This window comes from Bos grunniens, chromosome 12, assembly GCF_055505025.1.
Source record: "Bos grunniens cultivar Pamir isolate PY7600 chromosome 12, Bosgru_T2T1.0, whole genome shotgun sequence".
Lineage (NCBI taxonomy): Eukaryota > Metazoa > Chordata > Mammalia > Artiodactyla > Bovidae > Bos > Bos grunniens.
The window spans coordinates 12,161,466-12,186,204 of NC_141176.1; the positions used below are offsets into that span (position 1 = coordinate 12,161,466).

The 24,739-nt window shown below is 37.9% G+C and overlaps 1 protein-coding gene across 3 annotated transcripts in view; it reads right to left on the reverse strand.

The window, feature by feature from the left end:
• Positions 1 to 24,739, reverse strand: part of VWA8 (von Willebrand factor A domain containing 8) — a 390,356-nt gene that overhangs the window by 178,268 nt on the left and 187,349 nt on the right. For all 3 annotated transcript variants that reach the window (XR_015137814.1, XM_086328813.1, XM_086328812.1), the window contains 5 exons: positions 22,149 to 22,224; positions 20,078 to 20,213; positions 15,395 to 15,514; positions 12,534 to 12,739; positions 10,592 to 10,743 (listed from right to left, as the gene is read on the reverse strand). Coding sequence is in view for 2 of the 3 variants with exons in the window: in XM_086328813.1 (XP_086184939.1) it covers positions 10,592 to 10,743; positions 12,534 to 12,739; positions 15,395 to 15,514; positions 20,078 to 20,213; positions 22,149 to 22,224 (690 nt within the window). In the remaining variant the exon portion in view is untranslated. The remainder of the gene's footprint in view (positions 1 to 10,591; positions 10,744 to 12,533; positions 12,740 to 15,394; positions 15,515 to 20,077; positions 20,214 to 22,148; positions 22,225 to 24,739) is intronic.

Here is a 24,739-nt window from a genome sequence, read left to right on the forward strand (position 1 = left end):
GTCTAGTTATTCACATCAACAATGACTGGGGCTGAAACTCTCTCAGTTGGAAATTTTCCCAGAAAACAAACAAAAAACCCCCAAACTACTATTATTTCCCACAAGAAGGACTCATAGGACGAGAAACCCGACTGTGAATGCAGCACTTTGAATATAACATTGCCATAATAAGCTTGAGAGTTTACATGTTTTCTCAAGATTGCTAATTCATTGAAAGTAAGGCTTACATCCTACTCGCTTGAATCTCTGCCACTTAGAATTCATCAGTTCTGCTATGGAAACCTCTCATCCCATGCCCCTCTTTTTTTATCCCCAATGCCACAGCGTAAGCTCTCATGGTTCATCACTGGAATCACTGCAGTTGCTTCCCAATACGCAGGTCTTCCTGCTTTCAGTTTCTCTGCCTTTCAGTTTCTTATCTTTAGAAAACTTAGAGGGGTTTTTCTAATTTATGAATCAGACCATGTTACTCTCTGGCTTCAAATTCTTCTACGGTTCCCTCAACTCTCCTCTTTCAGTCTCATCATGCAGCATGCCCTGTAAAACTGTCTCTGCTTGAAGCTCTTTCTTCTCCTTTATTAGCCAGGAGAACACCTATTCATCCTGCAAAGATTTAGCCTGGTGACTGTCCTTGAATCTCCCCCTGGGGCAGAAGGCAGCAACCCTACCTCTTTGCTCGCTCTTGTCAGAACACAAGGCACTCTCTACCTGAGTGCTTCCCCGATTATTATGGTCTCCTTGAAAGCAGATTCTGAGCCGCCTTCTTCTTTAGATTTTTGACTCCTCATTTAGTGTTTACCATGTAAATGTTCAATGGGTGTGTTTGTTTAGTCACTCAATTCTGTCTGACTCTCTGGGGCCCATGGACTGTAGCCCGCCAGGCTCCTCCATCCATGGAATTTTCCAGGCAAGAATACTGGAGCAGGTTTGCCATTTCCTATTCCAGGGGATCTTCCTGACCCAGGGATCGCGAACTGGAGTCTCTTGTGTCTCCTGTACTGGCAGTCCATGGGGTTGCAAAGAATTGGACACGACTGAGTGACCAACATTTTCACTTTTCAAATGTTCAATCGTGTTTGCTAAATGAACGAATGCGTGCATGTTGCATGCTAAGTCGCTTTAGTCGGGTCTGGCTTTTTGCCACTCTATGGACTGCAGTCCACCAGTCTCCTCTGTCCATGTGATTCTCCAGGCAAGAATACTGGAGTGGGTGGCCAGGTCCTCCTCCAGGGGGTCTTCCCGATGACATCTCCTTCAGCTCCTCCACTGCAGGTGGATTTGTTACTGCTGAGCCACCAGAGAAGCCCAAATGAATGAATGCTCGGTTACATTACAAGTGCCAACAGCTTCACCTACTTGTTTCTCATCTTGATGGCAAGTTGCAAACTACCACAGCAGATCATCCTCACTGAATCTTGACTACCTAACTCTCAACAAAGAATGAAAGTATGTTTGAAAGAGTTACCAATTGGTTGGGATTCAGGATTTCTACCCAGCCAGGTGACAGAGATCATTTACAAATGCCTAAAGGATCAATTGAGTGAACTCCGGGAGATGGTGATGGACAGGGAGGCCTCGCGTGCTGCGATTCATGGGGTCGCAAAGAGTCAGATACTACTGAGCGACTGACCTGAACTGAACTGAAAGGATCAAGGATAATTCTGTGAGACTGTCAAAGATGAGTATTGAAGAAGATTCATAGATCTTGACAATTCCTATGTAGACTGGTTATATTTTTAAATTTTTCTGTGTACCCCCATAAAGGAAGTGAAAGCAAGTTTTAATAAAATGACTGTGAAGCTACTTCAAAATATACCAAGAGAATAAGGGCAAGGACTGTGAAACTATAAAACCCAATACCACTCTTCTGCTTATAATAGTTCTGAGATGTCATTGTTTATTCACTTGCTAAGTCATGTTCAATCTTTGTGACCCCTGCAGCAACTGCAGTCCTCCAGGCTTCCCTTATCTCCTGGAGTCTGCTCACACTCCTGTCCACTGAGTCAGTGATGCCATCCAACCATCTCATCTCAGATGTCATTATGTAAATCTTATTGTTTTTGAAAATTAAAGAGCTATTTTACAAAGTGAAAGTAAATCATCACAAAGAGCAGAACTGTTTACCTTAGAACTTCGTGATCAATACAATGAACTCATTTGTAAAAACTAACTCTTTAATAGGACAATTACAGCATATAATAGTTTGGAAAATGGAAAGGGAAGCACAAAACATTGAGTCTTTTAATTTCATGGGATAAATAGTAAACTGATAATCACTCTTACAGTCAAAAATAAACCTAATGAAATTACTCTAGAGAGAACCCTGGTTGGGGATGATGTTCTTTTTGATGTCTCCTGATATTTGGGGCTTCTCTGGTGGCTCAGACAGTAAAGAATCTTCCTGTAATGCAGGAGACTTGGGTTTGATCCTTGGGTCAGGAAGATCCGCTGGAGAAGGGAATGGCAACCCACCCCAGTATTCTTGCCTGGAGAATTCCATGGATGGGGGTCTGGTGGGCTACAGTCCATGGGGCTGCAAAGAGTCAGACAAGACTGAGCGACTAACACTTTCAGTACTTGGAAGACCCCATAGTTAGTCTTGGTCAGAGAAGAAGCAGCCACATTGACATTTCAGTTACACAGGATAAGTCTTTATGTGGAAGAAGATAGATACAGGTGTTAGGTAGTTAGAATAGGAAACAGGAGTCCAGAATGGCGGTGGCTAAAAGACAAGGAAGAGAAAAGCCCGTGGAACTAGAACAAAGGAAGGTCCGAAGACCGGAGTGAGGAGTCAGGTAGAACAAACAACACTCCTGGCTAGCCCAATTTACATAGGGCAGGCCCAGCGGGAGAAAAAGCGTATAAAAAGAGGAGTCAAAGGGCTGGGGGTCTCTTTCTCTTCCACGCGCTGGGGCACTCTTCTCTTCGCGTTCTTGGGTCGACATGCCCTCATGCCTCGAAGATGGATTTTCCTGCTAGTTTCTAAATAAAATAGAGCTGTAACACGGAGCTGTAACACTGATTTGTCTAAGAGCTATAACACGGTCCATTCAAGACCTGAGAGCTGTAACACGGTCTGTCCAAGACCTGAGAGCTGTGACGCTCTGAGGGCTTTAATGTCCGTCACTCCAAATCTTTGTTGTGACGAGACAGAACCGAGAAGCATACACTCGTGTGACACAGGTATATGTCTTCATTGAGACAGATACCCTTTTAAAAGACATTCAATATAGATGAAGCTGTTCTGTCTGAAATATGTACACCAGGCACTGCTCTAAAGAGAAAGATCAATACGAAACGTGATCCTGTAACACACACTACAGTGAGATATCAACATCTCTTACAACAAACAGGAAAACAGCCTCAGCTACCTTCATTGGGAATTCTATGAAAACATGCGGTGAGACTGGCTGATAAAGTAGTGAATGGTTGCTGATATAAGGGAAAGAGTGACTACTTGCTCAGCTTTCCAATTCAACTAGGGGCAGTGAACCACAGAATCTATGAGCTTGAGGGACATTAAAGGTTATTTAATCCAGTATTTCAAGTTTAGATCCCTTGAGTACCTCCCCAACCAGGTTTGTCCAGATCTGTCTGAGGCCGGTCTACAGAAAGTACACCCTACCTTTCCCCTGGGTAATCCACTCCACCTGTGAACACAGGAGCTGTTGGCCTGGAGATGGAAGCCAAGTCTCTTTAATTTGTAATGACTTAGAAGTGATGCACATATACAGAGTGATTGATAATTATTTGGCTAAAGCTAACTAGATTATTCGGAGAAGGCAATGGCATCCCACTCCAGTACTCTTGCCTGGAAAATCCCATGGACGGAGGAGCCTGGTGGACTGCAGTCCATGGGGTCGCTAAGAGTCGGACGTGACTGAGCGACTTCACTTTCACTTTCCACTTTCATCCCTTGGAGAAGGAAATGGCAACCCACTCCAGTGTTCTTGCCTGGAGAATCCCAGGGACCGGGGAGCCTGGTAGGCTGCCCTCTATGGAGTCGCACAGAGTCAGACACGACTGAAGCAACTTAGCAGCAGCAGCAGCAACTAGATTATTAAGTGTGATTTTGAGGATGGTAGTGTTAAGTAAAGGATTCTACATAGAATAAACTTAAGTTGCTTTAGTTGTGATTCTTTGCAATCTCATGAACTGTAACCCTCCAGCCCATCTGTACATGGAGATTCTCCAGGGAAGAATATTGGAGTGGGTTGCCATGCTCTCCTCCAGGGGATCTTCCCGACCCATGGATCAAACCTGAATCTCCCGTGGCTCTGCACTGGCAGGCAGATTCTTTTACTGCTGAGCCTCCGGGGAAGCCCCTACCAATGCATAAACTTACTTATATTATGTTGAGCTGCTATAGACATGCCTGCTTAACTGGGTTTCTCATTTGTCATTGGTAAGGGCGTCACTGTCACACCCTCAGGGCAGGCACTGCAGGGCAGTGTAAGCTCTGCTGTACTGGTGGCCGTGGTCCCAAGAAACAGTGATTTCAGAATAAATCTTTAACTTTTTTATTTTATTTAAATAAGAAAACAAATGGGAAAATTCCAGGGCCCAGAGAGTCTGGAGACATTTGAAAAATAAACTATAGGAAATAATACACGTTAGGACAGAAAGTAAGGCTTTCGTTTTCCTTCCCAGAGCCTCTCTCAAAGGCAGCTACTATCAACAGCTACCACAGTGTTTTTAAATTATTGAAAATGGAACCTCTTAAATAAATTTAATAAAAAGTATTGGCTAATATCATCTTAGACTGAGTTAATTCCAATTACCTTATTTCACCTGAAAAAGTGAAGTTTAAAAGTTTTTAATAAAGCATTTGAAAGCAGAGAGAGAACAGAGACATCAACAGGACATCAGAGGAGTGATTTCAAGATTCCAATAGGGCTTCTTTACCAGCCATGGGACACTTTAGAAGTGCAGTCACACATAGCAGTCATTTTTAGATGTGCAGTCTGGCTAGCAACAGCATTTCTATGAGTCTGTAAAGCATAATGACATTTAAACATATGCATAAAGACACAAAGTGTTGGTATTAATGTGTTTATTCCTTACTTTTGTTGAAATGCCAGAGAAATGCCTAGCTTAAAGCAACTTATATGCTCTATGAATCTGTTCATTATGTTTAGAATAAATACTTTAAGTCTAAAAACTCAAGGATCAAGACGGAAGGAGAAAAACAGTGGGATTGTGAGATGAGTGTATACATGCTAGAATCTAATCTACTATAGATATATTTCTTTTCAACAAAGAAGATTGGGAATTAAGTGTTTTTAAAAGGATCTCCTTTCAGGGTCATGTCTCTTTTATTAAGAAGAAAAACTCAGGGGAAAAAAAAACTGTAAAGAAATATTTCTCAGTTGAAATAACACATAGAACCCTAGGAAAAGATCTAGAAGGATTAAATAATAATTGTTTCTGGATGGTGGAATTATTAGTGTTTTAATTTTTCTTTTTGCTAATTTATTTTAAAAATAAATAGGACATCATTCTTCATTTAGTTGGTATACATCATAGAGAAATGCTACATATAAAAGCTTATACAACTGGCTTCAGAAATCAAGCAGCATTTTAAAAAGAAATCAATAGGGTTGGGGGCAAAGAGTGTGGATCAAGAAGAATCAGCATTTAAGTATTTTATAGTTAGGTGTGTCTCCTAGGGAAGACAGGAAGAGATTAAACACACCAAGTTAAATTCAGAGGGTGGAGATAATGTCTTTTTATATTTGATTTATGTAAAAATGACTACAATGTTTGAGAAGACTTAGTAAATTCCTTTTGTGTTCCAAATCAAGAAGAATGATGGCTAGTCTGCTTCTTCTGTATGGTAGTCAAATATAAGTTTTCTAGAGTTTTTATTTTTCTGAATGAATTACCTTGTGTTTTACTTCATGATCTTTCATTATTAAGAGAAAAAAAAAAAAGAGGAAAGCTTAACTGGGGATGAAGAGGTCTTTAAAATGATTTTTGTTGTGCCAAAAGTCTATATCAACTTGCTTTTCAACATTGTGAAATATGGCTAAATCCCCCAAATCTAAGTCTATCACAGCTCTCTGAAGCATATGTATATTACATGTATGACATCATGGTCAATGATTTCCAAGTTGATTATCTAAAGTTCTAAGGTGCTTTTAAACCAAAACTATTGGTGATTTTCAGTATGCAAAAATAATTCTGATTTAGAAACTGCCTACATGTGCATATGGATCTGCTTATATTCATCTTTAAAACTGGAATTAAAATTGTGCATATTACAGTTCTGCTCCTGATCAGATTTCTAACCTTAGGTAGGTGAGGTAACCTCTCTGTTCCTCAAATTCTTTATCTATAAAATGCAATGATAATATTACCCATATTAAGATGAAATATTGTATAAGTCTCTTGAAAATGAATGTACAGAAAAAAAGGACTTTTTCTCCCTTTAAAACAAATGTTTCCTGAGTATGTTATAGTTCACAACTTACTCTGAAACAGCTTTAAATTTGGAAGAGCTAATGTGCTAGCAGTATGTTTATTCTTGAATAATAATAATAATAATAATAAAAGCTTATCTGATGGTAAAACAAGCAAACTTTGCTTTGAAATGTAGATATATATCTACTATAGCAGATAATCAATATGCATTTGGTTGGATGTTTGAATCTAATTATGTGAATTATGTGTGGGGCTTCCCAGGTGGCTCAAGTGGTAAAGAATCTGCCTGCCAATCCCAGAGACACTGGTCTGATCCCTGGTTTGGGAAGATCCCCTGGAGAAGGAAATGACAACCCACTCCAGTATTCTTGCCTGAGAAATCCCATGGACAGAGGAGCCTGGTGGGGTTGAGAAGAGTCAGACACTGACTGAGCATGCATGCATACATATGTGTGTGTATATGTGTGTGTATGTGTATTTTTTTCCCCAATAATGACATCTGAAACTCAAGAGCTGAGATTACTTTTTTAAGAGCTCGGAGTTTAAGCCAAATCCTCCTATTTCTGCCTAAATTACTCCCAGTGTGCTTATTATGGTCGTCACCTCTCTGACATATCCTTTCCCCTGTATTAGAAACTTCAAAGGAAACAACAGAAAAGCTTCAAGAAGTACTAGTACAAAGGGGCAAATGCAACATAGGGACCTAGGCAGCCAGTTCCAATCCCAATACTGAGATGTGGAATGTGTTTAGATCGGGAAAAAGAGCTGCATTATGGCTTAATCAAGCAAGCTAAAATAACTACCCAGTATGACAGCCTACAAGTACCAGTTTACAAGTTTAGTAAATAAGATAAATCATATTCATCTCCTAATATCACACTAGGCCTTTTAAAAATGTACAGAAAAGTATCACAACATTGTATAGGAATTATACTCCAATGGAAAAAAAAAAAAACTTTTACAGAGACCTATGAATGAGACAGGCACCATCTCACTGCATTCTTTAGGAGAATGAAAATGACAAGGTCTCAGGAATTTCACTGAAGAGCATCACCGAACAGCCACAGTACATTCTGATTTCAGTTGAGGAGGAAGGTAGCTGCAGAAGACTGTTTATACAGTATAAACAGTGGACCAGCATCAGCTCTGCCCCACGGGGAAGTCTCCCTCTTCAACAACATCTGTCTTACATCTCTTTTTACTTATACACTTACACTCATGGTCAGTTATTTTTTCATCACCATCTTGTGTGTGAATGTAACCATCTTACTCTGGGTTCAATGCAATTTTTTTTCCTATTGAATAAAGATTGAATTAGAGAACAAGAAAATTAACAGGCTGTAGCAATAATTTTTCATTCAGGGCAAAAGGATATTAATAGCAATTAAAACATTTGGTTCTTCTTCCTTAGGGACAGAAATCTAATGTGAATCTTCTTCACTAACGCAGGATGTCCAGAGATGAACAGGAGCAGCCTCAAAGAACTGATTTAGCAAAAGGTCAGAGAAGTATGGGCTTCCCTGATGGCTCACTGGTAAAGAACCTGCCTGCTGATGCAGGATACACAGCTTTGACCCCTGGCCCGGGAAGATCCCTTGGTGAAGGAAAAGGTAACCCACTCTAGTATTCTTGCCTGGAAAACCCCATGGACAGAGGAGCCTGGCAGGCTACAGTCCATGGGATTGCAAAGAGTTGGACATGACTTAGCGACTGAACAAGAGCAGCAACCAACATCAATTAGTGAAGTATAAAGTTTAGCCAAAAGTCTAGAAAAGTCAAAGCAAATCATAAGACTGCATGGGGACAACTTTGAATTTTCAGAGGTCTGTGATTACTATTATCAGTGTGCTACTTGAGGAGAGAAAGTGTAAGTATTACTTCTTTTTAATTTGTTTTTGTCTTTGCAGATGAGAGAAAATTAAGATTATATTAAAATGCAAAGGGTGTTAGAATAAGAAGAAACCTTATTAACCTTCTAAAGATGAAAATATACTGTGGTCTCACTAGAACAGTCTTATTCCACATCTTTTTTTACAGACTTATTATTAATAGTGCCCTTTCATTCTAAAAAGCATCTTGATTAGGTGATAAGTTATATGGTTACGCTACACTAAAATGCTCTCATTTTACAAACAGGGTAAAATCTGTTTCTTCACGTTTAACCCAGACATGCACGTTGAACATGTCACCAACTGCTGAATTCCCAGGACGTTGCTTTGTTCACCCTACCACGCTCCCCTCTCGAAGTACAAGGCTGATAATTCGATAGAAATAAGATGTGTGGAACCTGTGGATTTCACTAATAAAATAGCATCACTACCTTTGAGCTGTTCAAGTCATTGCAATTTACAGGTGATGAAAAGATGCTCTGAATGTGCAAACTGTAGTCCGCTATTATCTCCACTCCAAAGGAAAATTCACACTTCCCCCACATCTGCTATAAGTCTATTTTTAGCTACATGCAGTGGGTGGACAACCAGTTCTCTCCATGCTGGTCTCAGGCATGACCATTTGTTTCCAGGCTCAATGCACTTTTGCTTCCACTCATAAATAAGAATTTAAAAAAAGAGTTGGAATTAACACACCATGGCAACAATGAACAAGCCATGGCAAGAATTTTTCAGTATAGAACTGGAAACAGTAATGCATAAGCTAAATCACTGTATCTGTCTTCCTTAGAAACTTAAATAGCCAACAGTTTTTCTTTTGATTGATCTTACCAACTAATACACATTTTAAATTTTATTTCAAGTTGTACAGAGTAGAAAAAAAGTTATTTTAAAATCACAAGCCTGGTTTCCATGAAGCTAAAACTGTATATAAATTTGTTAATGGTAAAACAAATTAAAAATCATCTTATTTCCAATTGAAACCCAAGATATAATTTATAAAAAGGATGCAAAAAAACATGAGTACTAACAGAAGTTTGCACATTAAAGACATTTCTTGAACTCTCTAATGTAGGAGATACGTTATACCCATTAAATCACCAAACTAGTTTCAAAATGCCCATAAATATTCTATCAGTAAAACAGTATTCCACAGAAAAGTGTATATATTAGCAATGACATAATACCATTCTTATCAAAAAGAAAATTTACTTATTAATAATATAAACCAATTCACTGATAAATTTCTAACATAATTCCATCTAGCTCTTTTACCACTAAAGGGAAATATTTGTTTCTTTTTAAGAAATCTTTGAAGAAATTGTTAAAGCCTTAACAATTTATTTTTATTAGCATATATTCTAACAAGTTTTATAATAACTTCAAAGAATAAATACTGATAATGTAAGCACTTAGAATAAATATATGTAGCCGGACTAATCATTATATACAACAGTCTTTTCCTAAGGCAGAGAGTTCCTCCTATATGAGACCGAAGTTAAATAAAAAGCAATTTTTGTCCCTTGGGAATTTATGATAATGGATTTCCCTACAGACAAAGACAACATTAGATGCATTATCAATAAGTTATGCATATTTAAAACTGTTTTCTTGTGAATTTGCACTGACTTAATTATCCTACTAATAAACACTGTCAATTATCTTTCTGGTCAACAATATCATATTTGTTAAGATTCTTTGTTAAGTATATAGCCTATAATTACAAAATAAAGAGCAGGCAAGTAGCCCACATGAAATAAAACCCACTTATTTTCCCTGCCTCTTTCATCTGTCAGGCTAAAGTAAGTAATCCCTAAATTTCAAGTTAATATGATTATAAATTTAGAAAACTATAACAGAAAAATATATGGTGACAGAAATAAGAGCATCTTAACTAAATATACATTATCTCTTCATGTAGTTTGCATGTTTGTACAATGATTCCGTACTAGGTTAGGAAAAAATGAGAATCATAGGAATTCAACAAAAGGACAGAGACTGTTGAAGAAACAAATATTTCCCTTTATTTGATTACATTACATCTACTCATGGGACATTTGGAATAACTGAATTTCTCAATTTACAGACCTATAAATAATGCTATTTAACCGAAATCCAGCCAGCAAATAGCACCATATACTTGAAGAGCTTACTCATGGAAAAGTAATTTCCACACCAGGTCAGTTTAGTAGAGTATAACAGTAGACTCAGAATGATCAGCATTTGAGAATCAGAACAGTTACACTCAAGAGTACTTTATCAAGAGTGATTTGCCTTACTCCTTCGCCAGCTGCACATTGGATGGTTTTGCTCCAACTGGTATTCCGTATTTGTGCAAAGTGTTCATCAAAATCTCCCTCATGTCGTTGTTGTAGGAATCAAAGTCAAACACGTTCCTAACCACACTGGAGAGACCTTCAGTGGGAAATTTCTGTATTAAAAAAAAAAAATCCCTTATTACCATGTGATAAAATATACAGTATTATAAAGATTTCCCAAACGGACAGAATAATGATCAAATAAACTTCATTAGACCTTTTCTTACTGGCCTTGTCAGATAAACAGATAGGAGGAATGCTTTTCTCTTTTAATGTTTGCCCTGATGACTTAATATTTTTCTTTTTCAATAAATTTCAGAATTTGAGGGGAAACAGTTCTTTCTCTCAAATGTTAAATCGGTACTCAAATCCTGGGGTTTGGTGACTTTCACCACTTTCTGAAATCTCCCGCTTTTAAAATGAGTACTGAGCTTCCCTGGTGGCTCAGTTGTAAAGAATCTGCCTGCAATGTGGGAGACGCAAGTTTGATCCCTGGATCAAGAAGATCCCCTGGAGGAGGAAATGGCAACCCACTCCAGTATTCTTGCCTGGAGAATCCACATGGACAGAGGAGCCTGGCGGGCTACAGGCCATGGGGTCGCAGAAGAGTCGGACACGACTTAGCGACTAAACAACAACTGGATTGACCAAATTATAAAATGCTACTTAAATAGAGCAGAGTGTTGAATATCTATATGGAAATATTCAGAAAAGTCACAAGTCCAAGAGTAAATGAAAAAAAAAGTAAAGGAATACGAAAAGAAAGGAAGAAGAAGGTAAAAAGTACAGAGAACAGAGACGCAGGCAAGCGCAGAGGGAAAGAAAACGAGGGTTACAGACAGCTGACTTCACACTGCTGGGGTCCTCTGGGTCATTCATCGCCTCTGTCTTGATTCTCTCTAGGTGCTGGAATCTCAGCTGGACTTGCCATGGTTTTACAGGCAGAACAAAGCTTTCTATTTTCCTGTCTAGGTTTTCAGGGGTCAAGAGTCATTAGGTTATGACTGTTCGCTTGGAAACCATCATTTGTTATAAAAGCAGAATCGACACAGGCTTTTTGTCTTCTTTTACCAAGGTGAAAAGTGAAAGTGAAAGTCGTTCAGTCGTGTCCGACTCACTGAGATCCCATGGACTATCAAGTCCATGGAATTCTCCAGGCCAGAATACCAGAGTGGGTAGCCTTTCCCTTCTCCAGGGGATCTTCTGAACCCAGAGATTGAACCCAGGTCTCCTGCACTGCAGGCGGATTCTTTACCAGCTGAGCCATAAGGGAAGCCCAAGAATACTGGAGTGGGTAGCCTATCCTTTCTCCAGTGGATCTTCCCGACCCAGGAATTGAACCAGGGTCTCCTGCACTGCAGGCAGATTCTTTACCAACTGAGCTATTAGGGAAGCCCTCCAAGGTGACCTATGCATCGTGGATGGCTATAAGGAATTTCATTCTCTTGTCCACTTACTCTATCCAACAAAACCTTCTCACAGTATTTACAGGCATGTAATCAATACTACTAGTTTCCAGTCAGTTTTTTATCTTCAAGTCTTTCATTTTCAAAATGAAAATATTTTCACTCAGAGACTATATATGCTTGTTGTATAAAGTCAAATAGTAGTAAAGCTTCCCTTCTGTCTCACTCTCCTGTCTTCCCACACCCCTCAGAAAACCCCCACCAAATTTCCTGGCTCCTTGGTAATAGCCATGGCACAGAACCTTGTCAAAGTCAATCCAGAGATTAAACAGCAAATGTTCATTTGGATTACAGACATTTCATACTATATCACCTGAATCAGTATTAAAGAGAAATGGAAAGACTTGGTATAAATTAGGCAAAAAAAAAAAAAAAAAAAAATCTAAAACAAGACTGATGACTTCTTTTAAACTTTTACGTACAGGCAGGTGCCATACCTGCAAATGCTTGACTATGTTGACAACTTCTCTGGTAGAATAAGGGTAGTTAATAATACCCTGGTCAGCTAAATTCCTCAGCTCTCCAAAGGCAGCGACAAGCTTCTGAAGGATGGGCTCGGGCACATTTGGGCCGTACTGCCTGAGCATCCTGAGTTCCGAGTAGGGTTTGGGATTATCCACTGCATGGCAGCTAAAAATATCACCTATGAGGAATAAAAATAGATTCACACTCAGTATGCAACTAACCCCTTATAAGGACATAGCAAATACGAAATGATCAATTAAAGAGCCATGGGTTGCTCACCAAAGCACTTCTATTTTTAAATGTGTAAAACTGTGTAGAAAGCCTGTCCAACAATAGGTATACAGAAAAAAGCAAATGACTAAAGCAAAAGGAAATGAGCCTGAGTGATGTGTGGTTTATTCTACATAGATTTATTTCTGTTAAAAATTATACGATACTTGGACATAATCTCACTGGTAGATATTTGAGTACAAAGAACAGAAAGAGAAGTCCCTGTGAGCTTCTGCCAATCCCACTCCTTCCCCCACAGGCACCCAGGGTTAACAGTTCAGTGTATTCATTTTTTCATATTTTTCATGTCAGTATTTAGTATTTATTTTTAATTGATTGATGATTGCTTTATAATATTGGTCCTGCTAGTATTTTTAAATGCATATATATATATATAAATAAATCACTCAGTCATGTCTGACTCTTAATGACCCCATGGACTGTAGACCGCCAGGCTCCTCTGTCCATGTGATTCTCCAGGCAAGAATACTGGAGTGGGTTGCCATGTCCCACTCCATTTTAAATGCATACATACAAACATATATAGTTTTGATAATTTAGTCTTTTTCCATTAATTGGAAAATACTCATGTGGTTCTGAGACTGCATTTTTAACTTTATAACACATGGTAAATATCTTCAGAAATTATATACACATATGCACGACTTTTTATGTATACTAAAAATGGGGAAATTAGTATTATCACTCTCTAAACAATTTACATCTTGTTCACATTGCTATAATATACTTTATAAGTTGGTTTCAAAAAAGTAAATGTGCAGAGATAATATCAAAATAAAAATCAAGGAAAAGGAATTGGAAACAAAATATTTCACTCATAATTTAGACAACTGAGAATATATTAGAAAAATACAATCTATGCTCGAGAGAGAGAAATTTCTCAGATAAAAGTTCACATAATTCTGATTTATAATCCAAAGGACAGGGACCAAAGGAAGTTAGAGTAAATAGATTCGCATTATTCACTATGCTCATTTTAGAAAGCAAGGATATTTAGAACTTACTTGGACTCAGAAATGACTCAGATCATTCTTTTATTGTTATCATATATTCATGAAAGCAACTGAATAGAATGCAACCATGAAAGCTTCAAGCTTGTATCTCATAGGCTAAACTCATTCAAATACAAACATGAAAAACAGCTTTGGCCTTTTTTTGCTGAAAAGCAAATGCAGCACTAATATAAAGCTATAATTGACCCCTTATTTGTTCATTTATCGAATAATGATTAAATCCCTTCTATATGCCAAGTAATACTCTATGTACTTTATAGATCTCAGTGATCAAAAACACACAAACCCCTGTTCTCATGGAGTTCAGATTCTGGCGTAGGGAGGAAATAAACAATAATTACCAATGTCAGAAACTGTACATTTCAAGGAAAAAAGAAAAGTGCAGTATAGTACTTGAGAAACGGTGATGGTTGGGGACGCCAGACAGGCTGGCCTCCCTGAGAAGGTGACAACTAGGCAGATGCAGGTGTGTGGGGGAAGGGCACGGCAGGTCCAACTACTGCAAAGACCCTGGGGCGAGCATGGCTGGCGTGTTCAGAGACGGGGTAGCGGGGCAGGGAGGCTGGAAGAGGGTAAGTGATGGGAGAGCAGCACAGAGCAGGGCAGAAGCAAGGCCAGTGAGGTTAGAGGATGCAGGAGTCTCACCTGAGGACATTCCATGCATGTCACGCATATTCGTGTGCACGCACCCCTCTTGCCTTTTATCTTCTATTAATTCACCTGGCAGGCTACTGCACAGACTGTTCTTACTGTTTCGCTTAATACATTTCTAGGACTCTTTTTGTCCTTTGGTGTCAGCACCGGTAAACTCATGCTCTGCCTTTTTTTAAGCAATTGCATGGTAATCTACTGAGTGGATATAATAGAACTTCTTCATTTAGTCCCATTGCGGTATACATTTGGGTTGTTTCCTTTTAGTTTTGCAACTATAAACAATGCTAGATTGCCTATCCTTGTACTTAAATTATTGCACAGGGAATTTCCTTGGATAAATTCCTTGATATGGAGTCGCCAGATCAAAAATCCTACTAGGAGACTGAGCCTGCTTCACATTGAATATGGAATGCCCAGTATTCAGAATTAGCTACTTGTCACAGAGAAGAGAAGTTCTTCTTGAAGGTTCCTGATGATTCAGTTTATCCCTGGACCTCTCCAATCAATGTGAATCAGTCTCCCCAGAGCTGGCCTCAAACTTTTCCATAGTTAGGGTGATGTGATGAAAAGCAAACACTAAAAACCCTTTCTGAATTTGTGTTCTACTCTAAGACTATCTATAGTCTTAGATATGAAGCCAAGTTCTAACACTTATTATCTGAGTGACCCTAGAAAAATAATCTCTCCGAATATCAGACATTCTTCTCCTCTAAAATGGGGATAAAAATACTCTCATAAAATAGTTGTGATGATGATAGCACGTGGGAGCATTTAGTCAGGAGCATTCAGTGACAGCCAATATAGCACTGTTACTAAGATGACATCATTATTGTTATTGTTATTGTTTTGGTTATTACTATAATTATTGTTTTTACCTAAGGTACCGAAGAAATCATTGCCTAGGAAAGGAAATCCAGGTCTGTTGGCCAGAACAATCATTCTAAAATCAGGATGAATCACTACAACATTTTCTCTTCCATTGACTAGTGCAGCATCTGAAAAAAAAATTTCAATTTATTCTTTATTGATACTCAGTAATTCTTAAGAGTATCAAGTTATAGCCTTTAAAATCACACAAGCAGTCATATAGTTTTATGACTATAGGGTTGTAAAACAACTCTAAGAAATCTGGTTGTAATAACTGGGTTGAAGAAAACAAAAACATCTTTGAGAAAGTTTGCTTAGAAGAGAATACTGATAAAATGCATACTAAATTATACAGGAACTTGCATTTTTATGTAAATTAAAGGCACATCTAAAAACCAAACTTGTCTAAATGTTGTCTTATGGTGCTTAAACTTGGCTTGAGATCCTATCATTCATTTAAAATACAAATAAGAATCTATAACAACGGATAAGCCAAAGGATACTCAAAGGATAATCTAAACATCCTTCAGTTTTTTTTTTTTTTTAATCAAATCAGCAACTGCATCCCTTTGCATAAAGCCTGCTATTTTGTAGCTAAGGATTAAGTCCTATTTAGATTACCCACCCTGAAAGGATTAACTACATAGGAGAAAGTCTTGAACATCAAGTCAATTCATTAGAGAAAAGTTGATTTATTTCCACTCGAGGGATTCTATCAAAGTTCTTAAAATATGTAATTTCAAGTTGACTGGAGCTGTCTTTGTGCAAATGTTTAAGGTACTAAAGGAAGTAAATATTATATACTACTGGCTGATGTACATTTAAGATTGAACTGCTAGTCCAAAGAAAAATTTAAGGTAGCAAAAACTTTATTATCGGTATTTTAAGACAGAACACCTGTTATTTGGGTTAATTTAAATCTTAGGCTTTAAGGCTGTTCATCTCTAAAAAATGATAGATGTGAAGTAAAGTTCAGTTCAGTCGCTCAGTCATGTCTCTTTGCGACCCCATGAATTGCAGTACGCCAGGCCTCCCTGTCCATCATCAACTGAGTCAGTGATGCCATCCAACCATCTCATCCTCTGTCGTCCCCTTCTCCTCCCTCCTTCAATCATTCTGAGCATCAGGGTCTTTTCAAATGAGTCAGTTCTTCGCATCAGGTAGCTAAAGTACTGGAGTTTCAGCTTCAACATCAGTCCTTCCAATGAATATTTAGGACTGATTTCCTTTAGGATGGACTGGTTGGATCTTCTTGCAGTCCAAGGGACTCTCAAGAGTCTTCTCCAACACCACAGTTCAAAAGCATCGTTCTTCGGCGCTCAGCTTTCTTTATAGTCCAACTCTCATATCCATACATGAGTACTGGGAAATCCATAGCTTTGACTAGATGGAACTTTGTTGGCAAAGTAATGTCTTTGCGTTTCAATATGCTGTCTAGGTTGGTAAAAACTTTTCTCCCAAGGAGCAAGCTCCTTTTAATTTCATGGCTGCAGTCACGATCTGCAGTGATTTTCAGTTCAGTTCAGTTCAGTCGCTCAGTCGTGTCCGACTCTTTGAGACCCCATGAATCACAGCACGCCAGGCCTCCCTGTCCATCACCATCTCCTGGAATTCACCCAAACTCATGTCCATCAAGTCGGTGACACCATCCAGCCATGTCATTCTCTGTCGTCCCCTTCTCCTCTTGCCCCCAATCCCTCCCAGCATCAGAATCTTTTCCAATGAGTCAACTCTTCACATGAGGTGGTCAAAGTACTGGAGTTTCAGCTTTAGCTGAACAAAGAACACCCAGGGCTGATATCCTTCAGAATGGACTGATTGGATCTCCTTGCAGTCCAAGGGACTCTCAAGAGTCTTCTCCAACACCACAGTGCCCCCCAAAATAAAGTTTGTCACTGTCTCCACTGTTTCTCTATTTGCCATGAAATGATGGGACCAGATGCCATGATGTTAGTTTTCTGAATGTTGAGCTTTAAGCCAACTTTTTCACTCTCCTCTTTTACTTTCATCAAGAGGCTCTTTATTTCTTCTTCGCTTTCTGCCATAAGGGTGGAGTCATCTGCATATCTGAGGTTATTGATATTTCTCCCAGCAATCTTGATGTGCTTCATCCAGACCAGCATTTCTCATGATGTACTCTGCATGTAAGTTAAATAAGCAGGGTGACAATATATAGCTTTGACGTACTCCTTTCCCGATTTGGAACCAGTGTGTTGTTCCATGTCCAGTTCTATGTTGCTTCCATGTTGTTTCATGTTCCATGTTGCTTCTTGACCTGCATACAGATTTCTCAAGAGGCAGGTCAGGTGGTCTGGTATGCCCATCTCTTTCAGAATTTTCCACAGTTTATTGTGATCCATACAGTCAAAGGCTTTGGCATAGTCAATAAAGCAGAAATAGATGTTTTTCTGGAACTCTCTTGGTTTTTCGATGATCCAACAGATATTGGCAATTTGATCTCTGGTTCCTCTGCCTTTTCTAAAACCAGCTTGAACATCTGGAAGTTCATGGTTCACATACTGATGAAGCCTGGCTTGGAAAATTTTGAGCATTACTTTACTAGCGTGTGAGATGAGTGCAATTGTATGGTAGTTTGAGCATTCTTTGGCATTGCCTTTCTTTGGGATTGGAATGAAAACTGACCTTTTCCAGTCCTGTGGCCACTGCTGAGGTTTCCAGATTTGCTGGCATATTGAGTGCAGTACTTTCACAGCATCGTCTTTTAGGATTTGAAATAGCTCAACTGGAATTCCATCACCTCCACTAGCTTTGTTTGTAGTGATGCTTCCTAAGGCCCACTTGACTTCACATTCCAGGATGTCTGGCTCTAGGTGAGTGATCATACCATCGTGATTATCTGGGTCATGAAGATCTTTTCTGTATAGTTCTTCTGTGTATTCTTGCCACCTCTTTTTAATATCTTCTGCTTTTGTTAGGTCCGTACCATTTCTGTCCTTTATTGAGCCCATCTTTGCATGAAAAGTTCCCTTTGTATCTTTAATTTTCTAAAAGAGATCCCTAGTCTTTCCCATTCTGTTGTTTTCCTCTATTTCTTTGCACTGATCACTGAGGAAGGCTTTCCCATCTCTCCTTGCTATTCTCTGGAACTCTGCATTCAAATGGGTACATCTTTCCTTTTCTCCTTTGTGTTTCGCTTCTCTTCTTTTCACAGATGCGAAGTACTTGGAGTTTTATTGAGGTGAGTCTGTAAGAAGTTACGCTCATACTTCTTTCTGAAAACAAAAAGTATCCTTTCAATGTGCCATATATTCATGTACTAATACCACCATTAGTTTTAACATTTGATCTCCATTTATTTTAGTAGTGGTAAATAACAAGGTATGTCATCACATGAAAAATTTAATTAGTTAACTAACATAAAAATGGCAATAAAACACGCAACTTTTAAAAAGTTAAGAAAATGAAAAACATGGGCATGGAAGTGATGCTTTCTGAAACTAAGTTCAAAAGAGCTTCAGCTGCTCTTGTGTTTAAAATGTCATTTGCAATCAAATTTGAATTTAAAAATTATGATGATGACTCCTTTGCTTGGAGATTGTCTCTGTTTAAGCACAAGTTTGTTCCAGTAGTTCTTTCTTGCTTTCTATTTCACTGTCCTTATGATGCCTCTAAAAAGGGCAGGCAGCATTCAAATCTTGAGAGTCTGAATGATTTTCTAAAAGATGGTTATCAGGCTGTTTAATTCAAATTCTCAGTTTTTCCTATACTCATTGTGAAACTGCCGTCTCAGAATACTTTTATTAGTGCTAAGTTTCCTAGGTTGAGATGCAGCAGTCTTGCAATGACAATGTCCAAGAAGAAACATCTGTGGCGACAGACTTGTACATTTTTATAGAGTCTTCTGTACATACCTTTTGAATATTGACGATTTCAGTCATTAGTCTCAATTTGTTTGGCTACCTTGCTATTGACTATATTTCAGTGGCTAGTTAAAGATCTTCAAGTCTTTTCATGACACAAAAATTAAAAACTAGAAAATGTTCTCACATTGCACTAGACAAGTTTTTCCTATGGGTTAAACAGACTTATAAGATTTATCTATCTACCTTTCCCCTAACAACCACAAAAATAAAAAGAAGGTACTCCAAAGAGAGTAACTTCTTTCTGAGGCAAGTGTGTATTGTGTGTGTGTGTGTGTGTGTGTGTAATATATATGTATACACACACACACACACACACATATATATAAAACTGATATTAAATGCCCAGCGGTTTTTTTCTAATTATACTGAGCTAATAATAACATTGATTTTAACATTATAAGTAACAAAAACATGGTAGAGCTTTAAAAATTCCACATAATAATGAAAGAAAATAAATTGTACACAAATAATTGAGACATAAGTATCAGATCAGATCAGATCAGTTGCTCAGACATAAGTATAAAAGGGATTATATGTTTGTATTTTCAGAGTAGAAAAAATATGAAGCTGATTTGTCCTAAAGCTACTATTGAAATTTTCAAAGACACTCTCCGGCTACTAGAAAGTGAAACTGACGAAGCTAGATTCAGACATATTGATTTTTATTATTAATTATCAATACAGACAACCTGACTTAGACTGAATTTATGCTTGTTATTTGTAGATAAGCAGCCAGCTAAGCGTGTGATCTGATACAACAGATGTTAAAATTGCACATTGAAAGAAAAGTTGCTTTTTTATACTCACTTGCAACAATGCGTCGTCCATCTGCTAGAATCATTTCTCCATTTTCTACCAGAGTTTTTAAAATACAGGTGACATTTGTTGGAGCCTTGTCTGCCTCATCTACTACCAGAACATGACCCAATTTTACTGCTTTAACCTTTGAAGACAGAACATTTATTGTAAACAAAACAAACAAACAAACAAGAAAAGAAAGCAAACGTTTTAACAATTCCATCACTCATTGCTTTGGATTTGTAATAGCTGGTTTTCTGCAAGCTATAAATATAAAATCACAAAAAATGTCTGTAGCAGAGCTGGAAACAGTATTTATGGATCTCCACTAAAAGCTTCTCATAGTTACTGAATTGCTAACTCTGCAGTAATCACTTTATTTTCTTGCAGCATCCTAATTAGCCCTATGTCGGCAATGTTCACATTTCACACCCTCAGGAAGGGGAGAATTAAAACAAGTATTGACATATCAAATAGAGAAGTTAAAGGGCTGTGGGGGCAAACAGGAATGACTGTGATCATCAGTACTGGATATCAGAACATTGCACTTGTGGTAGCCTTAAAAGAGTGCACAGTTTTAAGAGATCTGGAGAACTGGGTAGTCAAGACAAAGAGAATCAATGGTCAGACTCAAGAAATCTGCACCCTACTGAGGGAAGAGTGAATATGAACAGTCTATTTTGGCTGATGCAGAGGTTAAATGTAAGAAAAGACAGAAAAGGATCTGAAAGTGTAGATCAGGTCTCGACTAATAAAAAGTTGACTGCCAAACCAAAAAATATGTGCTTTGTCTCATTAAATAGCAGGATGAATTAAAGATTTATGAGTTCAGATATGATAACAAGTTTAAAGCTACAAGTCAGTGCCTTTAATCTTGCAGAAATATGCAGAATAGACTAGAGGGGGGAATATCATAACAACTTGGTAAAAAAGTCATGTGAGGATCTGATTTTAGGGAAGAGGGCATGGGTAAAAATGGAAATAAAAAGCATTATATTATCTGAAGAAATATTCAGAGGTATATTCTACAGCCTTGGCAACTAATTAGATGGGAAGAGGTGAAAGGAAAAATAAGAGAGTTCTAGGTCTTGGATGACTGAGTAAATTAGATGACTGGTCACATTATGAAAAGATAGGAAAAAAGCTAGGAAAAACTCTTTAAAACATTTAAAAAGAATGGATAGGAGATACTCAATGAACTTCAATGTAAACCCAGAGATTATTTTTTTAAATAGTAAGAAATAGCTCATAACATAAAATGGAACATATCATAAACTTTTCTCATTACATGGTTTTGGCAAGTAATTTTTAAGAAATTGAGAAATAGGTGATCCTCTCTACCACAAATATCTTATTTCATATTCTAAAAATATGAATAAGAATTTTTCTTTTTAACTTTAAGGTAAAAATAACCCGAATTTTAAAAAAGAGAGAGAAAACATGTAGCTTCTACTCCCAACTCCAGCCTTCACATCTCTGTTCAGAGAAAGTCGAGTCCAGTCTGGAAGAACTCAGACAGGAGGTCCTGAAGACGCCCATCACCGGGTCTAGACCACAGAGTCCTCAGGATGGCTTCTCTGTGCCATTGCTGGAGAGCAGTTATCTACACAGAAACACATGCCTGGCAGAACAGGATTTTTTTTTGGCCGGGGGTGGCTCTTATATGAGAAGCTAAGGAATGATCTTCCCAGCTGTCCAAAATGCTGGGTCAATATTTTACTCATTAAAATCATTTTAAAAAACATTCCAGAAGCATTATCTAATTTCAAAGTCTGCACATCTGAAAACAACAGCAAACTTTTTTCTTTTTTGAAAGTTCTGGAATGGAAAAGTTATCATTAGAAGATTTCTATCATTCCCTAAATCTCTCTCTGGAGAGAGGAATAGAGTAAGAAAACATGTTATTTTCCCAGTAATTTGCATTTAAATATCCACTCTCCAAATGACATATGAACGAGTGTTTTCTAGTTAAGACTGAAACATATTGTCATCAATGGGATATTTCTTCCTCTCAAAGGCTGAAATATAACTATCATTCAAAGAACACAGTTGAGAATATTCATATAATTGCATTACTAACCAAAGGTGAGTCTTCATATACAATAAGTCCATCTTTAACAGAAGGCTGAAGAGTAAGTGTTTGGACTGTGGTGTCCCTAAAGTTAAACCAACAGATTTTATAGTTAGTAAAGAAATAAAAAGACATTTGATCTCGAATAAAACATGAGAACATTTCTCTTTTTCTTCCTTTAGTTCATCATCCAGCTTCTCCTAAGACGAATAAAAAAGCAAATGAAATTCCACGCAGCAACAGTATTTTGTAGATGTCGATATAAGTTATAAAGGTTTGGGAATTACTCCAAGTTTACAAATTATCCAGGCTCTTTACTTCTCCTTTTCCCAGTAATTTCCCGATGACCATTTTACTCTTTAAAATCACCTCCTGAAGGTGAAAAGGAGAAGTTAAAAATAAATATTTGCATTACCTATACAATATTTACATTATTTACAAATAATTGATGGTGAGTTTGGTGATGATTGGCATGCTGATGTTCCTGATTAAAGTGAGTCTGTGAATTATACTTCATGGCCCAACCTGCCATCAGGCAAGACCATTTTACCTCACTCCAGCAAACATGGGATTGTGAACATTTCTGCTAGGATTAGGGCAATTCATTTTACTTTCTTAAGTCTACCTACTACTATCTACCTGACTTTCCTTTAGATCAGGATTTTCAAAAGTATTAACAGTGTGCTACCTAGATGTTATCCAACTCCACACATGATAAGATATGAAGTTCACATCACCTATGAATCTTCTTGCCCAAAATGTTACAGTTAGTAAAGCAATAAAATGACATTTGATCAGAATAAAACACAAGCGTCATATATCCATTTTTTGTATTCCTGGGCTTACACTTTTTCTATCTTCTGCTAAAAAAAATAAAGTCCATTTTTGGGTTTTAAACAAATAACAGAGTTTAATTAATATCACAAATTCACTGTTCGTATTCTGGCAATACAGAAGGGTGGGTGAGGAAAAGAAAGAGATGTGTTCACACAGATTTTTATAGCAATATAGTGAATTTCTCACCTCAGCTGTCACATATTTAATGGGCAACAACATGACACCTCCCAGCACCGAAATGGAAAAAGGAACTCTTGTATCATTATCAGTAGAAAGGAAATTCAACCATTACTTTAATAATTATGGTGCTTCATAGCAGATTAAGGACAGGAAATTCAAGGTGAATTACAATTTTAAAAAGGCAAATGAAATTGTTCTATAACACGTTAATTCCGATAGCATACAATTTGGCAAATTAGATTTCTCAAAAGACTTGTGCTAGAAATAAAACACATAGGTTTGAGGGAACAAGCACAAATCAGATGATTCCTAAAAGGGACAAGGAATAAGGATAAACACAAATGGGAAACATGGCTTTCAGTGGAGTAGGCAATGAGAAAGAGCAACTTAAAGGGAAAAAGTGGTTTTGTTCCATTCTTATTGTCAGTCCTTTGTCTTACATGTATGTGAAATGATATTCAATTAAAAAAACAGGTTGGTTTATATGTCAGTCCCTTATTATATAAGAGTAGAAAATAACTCACTAACTTCTGCATAGCACTTATTACAACAACAAAAAAGGCTTGAACTTCCCTGGTGGCCCAGTGGATTAGAATCCGCCTGCTAATACAGTGGACACAGGTTTAACCCGTGGTCCGGGAAGATTCCACATGCCGCGGAGCAGCTAGGCTTGGGTGTCATAACTTCTGAGCTCGTGCTTTACAACCTGTGAGTTACAGCCACTGAGCCCACACACTGCAATGACTGAAGCCAGTACACCTACAGCCCGTGCTCCGCAACAAGGGAAGCCGCTGCAGTGAGAAGCCCACAGACCGCAACCAAGGGTAGCCCAAGCGCAGCAGAGAAGAACCACTGCAACCAAAAGTGCATAAGTATATATTTTTTAAAAGCTTGTTTTTCAAGGTATCTTACAATATTATAAACTTCAACTCAGTAAATGATGACTACTGTCACAAGTAGCATATGACAGTGAGAGTTGCTCAGTCGTGTCCAACTCTTTTTGACTGTATAGTCCATGGGATTCTCCAGGCCAGAATACTGGAGTGGGTAGCCTTTCCCTTCTCCAGGGGATTTCCCCAACCCAAGGATCAAACCCAGTCTCCTGCATTGCAGGCGGATTCTTTACCAGCTGAGCTACCAGGGAAGTCATGATAGAATAGCATATAAATTGACTCTTAAAATGATCCTTTTTCAGAAAATATTTGACTAAAATCATTGCTTTGGTTTTAGGAGCATCATAGTAATTCTCTACACAAATAATCAATGACCCTAAGAGAATATTTTATTTGCTACAGTTTCAATTCTATTATGATTTGTTCCTCTCAAGAACAGATTTGAAATATAAGCTCATAAAAGCTGAAGTAGAGTCAAAATTTCAACAATACTGGGGAAAAGAAAACACATCTTAGTAACAGTTTCTTAGCCTACAGTTTAATAAAGAGACATCTCTCCAGGACATAACAGTTACCAGCAATGCTTGAGGAATTAATTAGAATGTTCAGCTAATTGCTGACATTTATGTTAGCACCAATTGTTCTCACTTACTATTTTACAGACTAAAGTTGTCCATCAGTTACAGCCTG